The sequence below is a fragment of the Penaeus vannamei genome, chromosome 2, assembly GCF_042767895.1.
Source record: "Penaeus vannamei isolate JL-2024 chromosome 2, ASM4276789v1, whole genome shotgun sequence".
Taxonomy (NCBI): domain Eukaryota; kingdom Metazoa; phylum Arthropoda; class Malacostraca; order Decapoda; family Penaeidae; genus Penaeus; species Penaeus vannamei.
The window spans coordinates 6,520,990-6,533,489 of record NC_091550.1 but is presented as its reverse complement, the minus strand read 5'-3'; the positions used below and the strand labels follow the sequence as shown (position 1 = coordinate 6,533,489).

The 12,500-nt window shown below is 37.9% G+C and overlaps 2 protein-coding genes and 1 pseudogene across 2 annotated transcripts in view; 2 read left to right on the top strand and 1 right to left on the bottom strand.

Moving 5' to 3' along the window:
- LOC113818568 (selenoprotein M-like) overlaps positions 1 to 4,268 on the top strand; it is a 10,144-nt pseudogene extending 5,876 nt beyond the window's left edge.
- An 853-nt stretch (positions 4,269 to 5,121) lies between these two features.
- On the top strand, positions 5,122 to 9,141 carry LOC138863870 (selenoprotein M-like). Its single transcript, XM_070129405.1, has 4 exons — positions 5,122 to 5,281; positions 7,591 to 7,661; positions 8,048 to 8,117; positions 8,502 to 9,141. The coding sequence occupies exons 1-4, from the start codon at positions 5,177 to 5,179 to the stop codon at positions 8,649 to 8,651; spliced, it is 396 nt and encodes a 131-aa protein (XP_069985506.1). The 5' UTR covers positions 5,122 to 5,176; the 3' UTR covers positions 8,652 to 9,141.
- A 2,564-nt stretch (positions 9,142 to 11,705) lies between these two features.
- Positions 11,706 to 12,500, bottom strand: part of LOC113818566 (ribosome biogenesis protein BRX1 homolog) — a 2,930-nt gene continuing 2,135 nt past the window's right edge. The window contains exons 5-6 of the mRNA XM_027370765.2: positions 12,147 to 12,241; positions 11,706 to 11,987 (exon numbers count right to left, since the gene is read on the bottom strand). Coding sequence (XP_027226566.1) covers positions 11,844 to 11,987; positions 12,147 to 12,241 — 239 coding nt within the window. The 3' untranslated portion in view covers positions 11,706 to 11,843. The remainder of the gene's footprint in view (positions 11,988 to 12,146; positions 12,242 to 12,500) is intronic.

Genomic DNA, 12,500 nt, shown 5'->3' with positions numbered 1-12,500 from the left:
GTTTAGAGTAATGAGTCCTTGGTAGTTTGTTCAGGGTCGGGGGCTGTTCCTCTTTCAGGTTGTGGGTTTAGGGTTGTGGATATGTGTGCATACATGATTTTTTGAATGGCGAGCCTTTTCGTAGCACGTGAAGGAAATGTGGTTCTGTTGATATATATTTTTTTCGCTTGTAATACTTTGTTGTCTATTAGGTTGTAGGTTATTAGTTTATAATTGTGTGGATACATTTTCATTATGACTTGCGCTATTTTATTAGGTTGACGGTCTTTGATATACGGTTGTATAAAAAAAAAACTATTAGATATGATTCTTGCATTCGACTGTTTATTAGATCGCAGGTTTCTGACATACAATTGTGTGAATGCATTTTTATTATGCTTCTATTATTTATTATGGCGTCGGTCTTTTTATGTGCCGCTGTATGATTGCCCTTCCATTACGGTTCTTGCATGACCTACCCAGCCTTTGCGTGTTGATGGCGTGCATCCTTCTCACGATGACCTTGCACGCTCCTTCGCTGTAATGCTGATGGGGCACTTCCTGCGCTCCCCCGCCCCCCCTCGTCGAGCCGTGCCTGTAGGCCTTTCGGGCTCGCTGGGCTGTGCTTGCAAGCTCCGGACTGGCCTGGGGAGCGAGGAGAAGGGTTTGGGGGAAGGTTTACTTGTCCTTTTTTTCTTTTTATCTGTTTGATTTTTTTTTCCTTTGTCTGTGTGTTCGTTTCTTTGCTTCTTTGTCTCTTTTTTCGTATCTTGTTCTTTGTGTTGGTCACCTTGGCGGTCTATATCTGTGCGGTTATAAAAATTTGAACTTTACAGATATGTGATCGTAAATGTGTTCTGTCACACCTGGGTCGGTATGATATATTTAAAAGATCATATACATGTTTATTGCTTATAAGAATGTGCGCGCGCCCGCCAGAGGATTCGTATAAATGCGGGCGTTTGTGGGCGTGAGGAGGAGGCTGTGGTAAAGAATATTCTGTCAATACCCAGTGCTAATGAACTCCGTGTGTCTATCGGCACAAACCTTCCGGTGCATTTCCGTGCCAGATTAATTATTTTGTTGAAATATGTTTTTGATGTTTGAGGAACTTTTGATCGGTTGTATTCGTATGTTTTTGTCTGTATTGATGTTATTGATTATATATTTTGCTAAATGTATAAGCTTGTATTTTCAAAGGGCACTTGGAAACATGGAAATGTATTATGCAACTGTATGAGCATGTATTTTATATGGACACACAAGTAAATGAGGATATTTAATCAGAGAAATGTATTCTTTTTTATATGAATCCTACAAACTGTAAAAAAAAATCGTAACTTTGCATATTACAGCTCCACAGCTATTAAAAGAAATCAAAGGCTAGATTTGACGTATCAGCGATTTTTTAAATGAGATAAAGCTATAATTAATGTGTAATTGAAGAGTAATGAACGTTAATAATTTATTAGCCGGACAATTTAATTACCCAATAACTCGTGCTGGTTATGTTGAAGCACCGTTTCACTAGCTAACAGGCAACGGTCTCATTCTGTGTCATGGTCTATGTTTTTGTTTGTTTGTTTTTGTGGTAAATAAGGATGTGGACTGATGTGGTGAATGTGTGATGCGGATGAATGATGAGGCTGAGCCTATGAGAGCCTGTTTCCCCTACATTTTTTTCTTTGAAATTTGATGTGTATCTTTTTATTTTTTTTTTATTTTTTTTATGGTGAAATATTTTAGTTAGACAGATGGGTGGAAAGACGAAGGGAATAGAAGGTGGAAGAGGGGAAAGACGAAGGGGAGAGAGACTTGAAAAAGTAAAGAATATTGGAAGAGAGAAGGAAAGGAAATGGATCGAAGGACAAGAGAAAGCTGGAGATAGAAGAAGAGATATACATGCATAGAAACAAACATAACCCATACATGCGTACCTAGATATGGACATTATAATCGCATTTACAAACATTATGATCATATGTGTTGATATTGCTAATATATTTCCAGAGGTTTGGATGCTATGTCGAAAGACCTTGGTTTTATATATATGTCGCATTATAATCGCATTTGCAAACATTATGATCGTGTGTAAATATTTCCATTCTATTTCTAGGTGTTAGGACAATATTCTTAAAGACCTTGGTTATATATATATTGTTTTTTTCAGAGCTGCAGTGGATGACGTCTGAATAGCCTCCCACAGGTGAAGAAATTCATCATGGAGGACATGCCACTCTTGTATCCTTTTACATAAGGCTTTTACAGCGAAGGTTATCAGGTGTTTTCTTTTTTTTAAAGTAATTTTGTCATTATGTTATTGGTTTATTCCTTAGTTCTTTTTTTTTCGTTCGGGATTTGGATTAAATCGTTTAGTCAATATATTATGATGGTTTATTTCTTAGTTTTATTTTTTGTAGGGGCTTTGAATTAAATAGTCATTATAGTACTATATGACCTTTGATGTCTAGCACATTTATTTTCTTGTCATTATTAGTCATTATGTTATGGTGTTAGTAGTTTATTCCTTTTTTTTCGTTAGGGCCTTGAACTAAATAGTTTAGAGTCGTTATGTTATGAAGTTGGGGGCTTTGATTCGCGTTTTATAAGGGTGTAGGTGTGTTCTTCGTCTGGGGAAGTGAATGGGTAATTGAAGTATTTAGCGGGTGGGTCATTTTACACTCGCGTAGGATTACCTTGGGTATAATGTTATCTGGGTGGTGTAATGTTGCACAGATCGGAGCGGTGTTTTCGTAAACTTTTGTGCTTATGTTTTTCTTTTTATTTGGATTTATTTGGATTTATTTGGATGCATTTCTTCAAGGATTCCGAGGTGCTTGAAAGTTTATCCGCTTGGTCTCATTACTCAGTGGAAAGACGTTCGTAATGAGCTATGCAAATGAGTGAATGGCAGGTTTAGAAAAAGGTTTAATATATGCTGATTTGTCGACACTTGAGCATGTTTAAATCACAGTGCGAGGTGGAGATCAGGTTCCTGGTGCATGATTTTCTTGTATTTTCGTTCCGATTTAAAGGGCTGGGATCAAAACTTCACGGAGCTTGTGAGAACTATTATACAGCCTTTGCTTAACTCAGAGAAGGTATTAGTCCAAAGACAAAGAAGTTTGAATGTTTTTTTTTCTTCTTCAGCCTTATCGTCAGTAATTCAAAATTATTCGCTTCAGCCTCTTGAAATGTTTTGAATTAGTTAAGTAATAATAAGAAAAAATAAATGTGCTAGACGTCAAAAGGTCATACAGAACTTCTTTGAATTAGGCCAGACACCCCCAGGTACCATATTTGCTTCACCTTCAAGTAAACCGTAAGACTCTCGACTGGGAGCTCCTGGTCTTGAAGCCAAAATCTCGGCTTTTTCTTAACCGATCACCAGTCACAACGCCGACGTGAAATTCATCGGCGGTGCCCCTCCCGAGCTGGTGCTGCTCAACGCTTCGAATGAGGTTGGTGCTCTGGAGATGCAGGTGGAAAGCGTCGTGGTATTGTAGAGTGTGTTGGTGGGCATGGGTAGCACTACAGGGATGCTTTTGTTTTTGTATATATATGTTTGTGTGAATATCGAATCTGGAAAGTATCTTTATCGTAGTTGTAATTTTTTTCACGAGGAAAAGTAAAGTATATGATAACGTAAGTTAATATCCAACAGCTGATATATTCTGTAGTTGACCTCTTTTCATGACCTGTTCCCACACTTCCCCCCCCAAACAGGAGGTGGAGCGTCTGCCCCTGTCCGAGCTGAACCGCGAGGAGTGCAACATGCTCATGCTGAAGAAGGGCTTCTACAAGAAGACCAAGAAGGACGAGGAGGTTCCCGACCAGTACCGGGAAGGGCCCTACAAGGAGAGGGTGGAACTCTAGGATGTGACTTTTTTTAACCTAACGAAATGTAGTTCAACAGCACACGCCAGGCATTTCTCTTGGTGGCGGGCCACGTGTTCAATTCTACCCCTTCCGTTTTAATTTGTAGCGTGTGCAATTAGACCTTAAGTTAGATGCACATAAAAAAATCATTATTGTGTGTAAATGAAGATTTATCAGTTTATAGTTTCCTCCTTTGTACTTTTTCACCTCCCTTTGTATCGCGACGAGGAGTGGACGTGGCGGGGCGAGGGGCCGTCGGCGGTCGGGCGGCGCCATGAAGAGGGCGGCGGAAAGGGTGATCACTCGCGTCGTCTTCGGATGCCAGAAGTCGTCCTGGCAGCTGACGGCCGTTGCTCCGCCTGTTGATGGACTCGTTGCAGATCCTAATAAGATGTGTGATTTAAAACGGATATTTGTCATGTTTCAATAACCTTTCTGGGGGAGCTGTGGGGGGATTTGGTCATGCAAGGAGAAAAAGAAAGATTTAATCAGTGGGTAGTCATATTATTTTGTTTGTTTTTGAAGCTCATGAGACACTACTAGTCAATTAAATTATCATATCTGGAGGCTTGAGTGGAGATCTAATTCTCAAATTAAGCTGATTTCGACTAAAATGTAAAGATTGATAAACGTAATCATCTGCGATTTTATCTTGTTGAAATAATAGATTACATGAAAGTTTTACAAGGTTTTCATCTGAACACGGAAATCCCGTCTTCTGTGAGCAACATGTATCAATAAAATTGATATGAAAAAAACCTTTATCAAAATGTGTTCGTAGGCTTGTAAATCCGGCCGCTTTGTCTTCATGTATTGATTTTCACGCGCATTACACTTTTCCTACCATTAAGAAGGATTATATATTCACAATTCTTAAAAGTATAAAGGGGGAAGAAACAGGGACACAAGAAATATATTTTAAGGGCAAATTAAACGACTTGCAACAAATGCGCATCGTGCTACTTGTTTGTTTTTTAGTCAAATGAGTTAGGCCAACACTTTCCAATAACTAAGGTGAATTAGAGTGTGAAATGTAGCAAAATGAAGGAGTAAAGGAGGTAAATTTTGTCTGCTTTGTCCTTTTTGATACTGGGGAACTTTAGCATAAAATATTGAAAAAATAACACCTAGCATTTATATCTTTCTTTACCGTTATTCTTCATCGTTTATATCTAGACCGGACAAATCCTCCTCATATAAGGAAGCAATCAAATCCATAGTTTTAAAATCAGGATGGAATCGCAAGTCAATTTCACATAGAGAGTCAGTTGAAATCATTCCAGTAGCTAGCATTTCCCTCAGTCTGGGCCTAGCAACCATGGCGAAAGGGAGTGTCCAGCTCCTCCTCCTGCTGGGGGCGGTGTTCTCTTATACCCTCGCCGAAGAATTACGTGAGACTGCCATTGCCAAGGCTCGCGTCGAGGTGAGTTAAGCGATGGTGGTGGTTTATTCAGTAAAATTAAGAATGTATTCGTTGAGAAACCTATGGAGACGGAGTAAGAAGGTTGACGGGTTGTCAGGGATACCAAGTGTTGTATTTTGACGTTTGGCGTTTTACTCGTTTCGTAATTTTAATCCTATTCCCTTGTTGATAAAACAATCAGAATATCAACCAGTACGTTATTAGGTCGTCCAACATGATTAAAACCAGATCGAACAAGTAGATCTTTAAGGGAAAATCAAGAAAAAAATACAAAGACAAAATGTAAAAACCGGCGACTTCGAAAACAACGCTGTGGCTTCCCATTGGCTGTGGTTATGACGTCATGCAACAGCTGTTTGGTCTCACAAGGAAGGAAACACCTGTGAAGCGCCGTTTGTCTTATTTCATGATGATACTGACTTGTCTTGGGGGTGAAAGATTAGGAAATAGATTTGTCTTGTTTTCTTTGTTCTTGGGAATGGCTTGTGTGGAGAAATAGGACTGTTATAAACTGGGGAAATTGCTCATTATTTACAAAATGTTTTATCAGACTGATATGACACGGTCGTGTGAAGATAATCATGTATATATTCACTGAATCGGTCCTTTCACCGGCATTCTAGTATTAACACAATATTTATTACCGCAGTTGAGTTTAGAAGCAATTTATAATAATGCGAATTTAGCATAAGTATTGTTGCTAGGCATAATGATCCCTTTGTATAATGTAATTCTGATTATACATCGTAATGATGTAGGCAAACACCTTGATCATTACGTAATGCCCATATATGAAATTATCATGTATGTTGTGTACTGTCAGCTTCATTAATAACGTACTTCTTTATAGATTATGAATAAAGAAGTCTCAAATAGGTGAATTTTTACTTGCATATCATACCGGCCATGTGGCATTTTGATAACGATGTCTCGATGTGTCACCGCTATACGTCTGTTAAACAGCTGTAATTTGCGACATGCATTTTATATTTGTACACTCGGAAATGAAAGGATAGACAAAAATCGATAACTGATAATTAATCGGTGAATATTGACATATTAATTAAGAATTAATACTTAATTAAATAACTTTATTTTAGTCATTAAATAACTTTGACACCCGTCATTACAGTTATGTATTAGCGTTAATTTTCTTGAACGTAAATACTCGTAAAGCGTGCTTTGCAAAGTCGAGACTAATGGTTGGGTTTGTTAAAGTTGCAAGAGGTCCCACCCAATGAATATTCATACAAGTGGAGAGACATGTACACAGAAATTATGTTAGTCAAGATATGTATATATCAGATATAAAACGCATGTATATATCAGATATAAAACGCATATATACGACTCTGATAGATCGTTGTGCATTATTTGTGTGCATGTTCATGTGTATTTATTGAACTGGCCTGTCGCATTGTAAACAAACCGGCCATAATGTACATGGATTTTGAAAAGTATAACCGTGATATTCGGATTTTGAAAACAGTTACATCAGAATGATTTGTTAACGTGTGGCCGCATTCGAATTAATATGCTGTGTGATACATCTGAGCACGTATTCTCAGACACACCCTTTGGCGATGATAATGCGCTTACCAAACACAAAGAAAGAATAGTCAGTGGTGAGTAAAAATAAGAGACAAAACCTAAAACGTGTGTGCAGATGAAACGCAATTTGGAGAAAGAAATGGTAATACATAGGCCTAATATTTCGTGCTACTTTCTATTGTATCTTATGATGAAGTTTGGAAACGTGTGGTTTATGACTTTCTTATTGTCGCAGTACTTTGATAAATGTATGGTTCGAAACCTGTGGTTTATGACTTTAGTATTGTAGTAGTATTTTGATAAATATGGTCATGTTTAATGTATTTCCAAATGCTAGTTGGGCAGGAAGAGAGGAGAGTTTAAGGACAGAAGTACTTGGCAGAACTGGTACACGATACAACTAGCACGTTAGCTTTTGATTTTTAAAGCGCGTTTAAACCGATTAGTAGTTTTGACCACCTGATGTGTTTTTATACTGAAAATCATCTTTAAAAATGCTGCGGGATTTTAGAATTGTTTTAAATAGTTACACAATTTTCACTCGCTCCCCCTACTCCCTCACCCACACCGTCCCCCTCCCCCTACTCTCTATCTATCCCTCCCTCGCCTCCCCTCCCCCCCCCCTACTCTCTCTCCTCCCCTCCCCTCCCCCCCTACTCTCTCTTTCCCTCCCTCCCCCACCCCCACCCCCTACTCTCTTTCCCTCCCTCTCCCCATTAATGTGACCATAACGAACCTAACCTTCTATTTACTTCCAGAGCTGCGGCGGATGACGCTTGAACAGGCTCCCCGAGGTGAAGAAATTCATCCACGAGGACATCCCCCTTTTGTATCCTTTTGTCCGTCGGTTCACTCGTCGCTCGAGGAGGGGGAGGTTGCGCTAGAACGATGACGGATATTTCTCGATACGTTGGTTTGAGGAAGTGTGTGAATAGATAGATGCATTACGGGGGGGGAGGTGTGTGTGTGTGTGTGTGTGTGTGTGTGCTTGTGTGTGTGGTGTGTGTGTGTGTGTGTGTGTGTGTGTGTGTGTGTAGCTATTATATATATAAATGCTTTAATAACAATCTAGACTTTACCTTTTTCATCATACATGTAGTCAAATAGTATTTAACAAAACGTGAAGAAAATGTCGTATGTACTGCGGCTATAATAGTGTTTTAGATTTATCCAATATTTCCAGCTGTTCGATATTTCCCTAACTTTATTTCTCAGCCACAATGCCAAGTTCAAGCAGATAGGAGGTGCTCCTCCAGAACTGGTTCTTCTCAATCGGTTTGACCAGGTAGGTCTCAATCAACATTTTTATATATTTTGTTATATTTCCTGAAGTTAATTGGGTCATTTTCACGTATATTGAAATTGGACTCTTTAGGTAATTAGTCAAAACCTATAGCATTAGGAGTGAGATTTTGACATGGCATTAAGGGAAGTTTTTGGTTTTCGTCTCTCGAATCATTTGTGCATTTTCATCACGTTGAAGTGATATATTGCTTCAAAATTGTAGGGTTTCTTGTCTGTACTTCAGTGACGAAAATTGTAATTATATTGATTGGAAAAAAAGTAGGTTTGCGATTTGTCTTAGCGATAGATCGAGGAAAGTTACAAATCTAAGGGTCTAGAAATTCATTGAGAAAATGTGATAAACTAAATGATATTAACTCGGCAGGTTGTGGAGCGCCTACCCCTGGACAAGTTGTCCCGCGAGGAGTGCAATAAGCTCATGCTGAAGAAGGGCTTCTACAAGAAGAGTTCACCCGAAGAAGAAGTCCCTGAAGAATACCGTAACGGGCCTTACACAGAGAGGGAAGAGCTCTAAATGAAAGCTCGGGCATTGGCAATAAAATAACATGTTCCCTTAGAAGCAATTTTGGTAACTGTGTCGTCACTTTTCATCGTGGAGGAAAATCCCGTCTGTAGAAATTTTCAAAGTCGGTTAGATAGTGTCAGCATAATAGTCAATTCCGTAGTTAAATCAGAGCAGATAGTACTTAGATTTTATTTTTTGAAATGTCGATTTTTATATAATTAAAACATAAAGACTCCAAAATGCAGCTTTACCAATATCGCTTCAAAACGGAACATGGGGGGAAGCACCGCTCAAAATTCCGTCAGCAAACCTTTGTTACCAATAAGAAGCCTCGAAGCACTCAAGGGAGGACACGATTTTCGACATGAAGGGGATCGCGAAAAGGGTTCGACTCAAGTGATCCTTGGAAGCAAAGAATTATCTGGTTTTCCTTTTGAGTTTTTCGAGACGTATGCATTCCGTTGATTTTTTTTGTAGTTGGAATAAAATTTAATTTTAAGGAAGGTGTTTTTTTCACTCCCGTTTTTTTTTGTGTGTGTGTGTGTGTTGGAAGGCGAAGGTGAACGTTAGACAAATGACTGATAAGAAACCCAAGCTTAAAGGTATCACTGACTCTTATGGAGTTGTGTGAGTAACTGATAAGAATTTAGCTGAAATTGGATTCGTGGAAATCCTATCTAAAAATGTTCTCAGACTACTGATAATAAACCTGAGTGATTGACTTACTAAAATCCTCTCCAGATTGACAAATGCCTCGCTCATTCGCTCTACTTCGTGTTGTGCATTTCATCTGAACATTAAGCATATCACGCTTATGATCCCCCTCCCCCACCCCCCTCTCCCTCTATCCTTTGCTCGTAAGGAGGGGGGGGGTGGAGACGGAGACAGGCCCAGTATAGGATCACAGAGTAATTTTGCTTGGTCCTTTCTTCTCACCCTTTTCTCTTCCTCTCCTGTTCTTATTCTGAAGTGTGAGCAGTGTTGAAAGGATGAAAGGCTGACTCTTGAGGCAGTCCCGAACGGCTTTCGTACTAAGAGCGTCTTCTGTAGCGTCCTTAACTCTTAATACCGTATTTAGTTAAATCCTAATCCACCGTGTCCGTACCGAAGACGACACTCTCCGCTGCCAGACGACGCGACAATAATGTTCAGTAAAAACTCGTATTCACTATTCTATCACCACTGATATGTAAACATGGAGAGAAGAGGAATGTCGCGCGTGAAATCCGCTCTTTTGGGAGATTTCATGTTTTTTCCTTCTTTTTGTAATGTCATGTTTTTTGTTATCATATTTAAGAAACTATTTTAGACAACTCTTAGGTTTCAAAATATCGGTTATATTTAATGTGTATTTCATGAAACTGAGACTCTCACTAATGTTTTCATAATACAAATAGCCTTATGCCTTTTTTTTTTTTTTTTATCTCTGCACTGCTTTGCCTTTGCATTCAGGCAGTGCATTAAGAGATTTAACCACTGATATTTATTTTCATAGATTGGAGAAAAGGTGATTGTTATAGAAAGTTGTAGTCAGTCACTCAAGATGCAGTTTGATCTTCATATGATGATTACGAGGCACAAGTAGGCTTACTTAAAAGGGAAACGTGATTATTTATGAATTATTCAATTTCTTCATGATAACGATCTTATATTTATAGTAGTAAAATGGGTAACGAAACTGCTCTAACAACTATAAAACCAACCTGACACTCAAGTACAAAAATTACATTCACCGCTTAATATCCACCGCGGTTTCCTCGGAAAGCTCTTTGCTGCGTTGAATCGTGTTAGACGAGGGAAACGTGTTTTCTTCAGGATGCTGTTCAGGTCCATTGAAAAGTATACTTGTAAATTTTGTACTAAAGTAGTTGAGAAAAACTCAGCACATAATTATTCTTTAAAACATAGGTTCATATTTGATTTAAAGCTTCAACTTGTGTGACCTTGACCATATAATTTTTGTTTCACTAACCTGGAAATATGAGTTCCATGCCCGCAGTCTCTAAGATTCCTCGTGGGATTATATTGGGTTTTATATTCATTACCATAAGTTATTTCCTTTATCAGAATATTTGATCATTTGTGTAAATATATATAATTTCATTTTCATCATAAATACTAAGTATGACATTTCTAAGACGATCGATGTGATTGTCGAAAATCTCTGAATGGCAATTCAAGCGATGGTACCCGTGAAGTTCATGACGGACACGTGACGGAACAGTACATGATTGGTGGGATTAACGTGTCCCTTCTGCGCATGTGCAAGATTTTAAAAATGAGCTAAATATAAAGCCTGTCCAGAAGTGCATTAAAAGTTGATCCTAGACGCTGCCAACGCGCATGCGCACTAAAGATCTGGATTAAACTTTAATACTGGATTAACTTTTATGGCACGTACAGAAGACGCCCATATTTCGTACTGATCGTAAACTCATTTTTACCCATTTTTGACAATATTTTACAGTGCTGTATCTTTCCTTTCCTTGGGCTTCGTCCCCAGGCCTCACCATATCGCTATCTTTTGAATACGTTGCTAATGGCCTATAATTAATCCATGTATATTTTATATAGAAATAAAGTAAAAACAGCTGCACTAGAATACTTTGTTACGTTTCAAGCAAGTAACTTACTAATCTCAACTGCTACTTGGCTGGTTACTTCAAAGGGGCGGATTGATGTACAAATGCGGATGCCTTTACTTCAAAGCCTGTGATTTCATTTTATTGGTTGACTCTTCTCTATTGGTAAAATAAAGGTATTTCGTGAACAATTTTTAAGTTATTGGGGAAGAACCAACACTTAAAACCAGTTTACCATCAATAAAGAAATATCCTAAGGAAAATGTATTTATTGCACAATTATAGGTTTGGATAACCATTTTCAGTGAATCTCCAACTTGTTCTTGCTAACAGAATAGTCTTAATTTTTTCAATTTGGTCATTGTGGAGTGCTCAATAAATACTAATTTCTAATCATGAGAAAGATTTGTGTAATATCAGTTTATAAAACCATTTACAGGAATAATTTCAATTGTAAGCCAATGGATTATCAAAACCAAAGTTAGTGAACAACCTAAGTTTATTTTCAAATTACATTTTAATGCACATACATACAAACTTTCAGCCCACTGAGCACAGTAACATATAACATTTATACCTATTTGCTATCAATGTGTAAATACAATATCAATGTCATTTACTAATCATCATTTGCTTCAGTCTGGAATATTTCATTTGTGGGATCTCCTATCATGCCAGCTGGCCCTCTCTTTGCGTTCCAGTCCTTCTGTTGCCGTCGTTGCAGATATTTCCCCATCATGTTCTTCTTGACCAAACTACGCATCTGAAATTTATTATGTGAATATAGAAAATATTTTAGGACTCCAAGTAATAAAAAAGTAAATAAAATGAAAATGAAAATATGTTGGCCAATAGAAACGATGGCAAATAATTTAAACCAATTTTCCAATAGTATGTCTACTATACCAAAAAAATATCATACCAGGTTGGGACTCATATAGTTGGGATTCTGCCACAGTGTTTCTCCTCCAAAGCTACCTGCAAACACTTTTATTGGGTTGAGGACAAAACGTGGACCTAGAATGGAAAAGAAATATCCATCAAAAATTTACGGTTATGTATCATTTTCATATTAACATTCAGCCACTTTGTTGAACTTAAGACTGAAATCCTAGATAAAAAAGGACCCTTAAATTAAATAATAGCTGTACAATCAATTTATTAGAAAATGAAGTAGCAATTCTTTCTTTTGCTAGTTGGTTTGCTGTCATATCCAATATATTCTTTTAAATTAATCAAATCCAATTAAGAGGAAATATGTAAAAGCAACACTCAC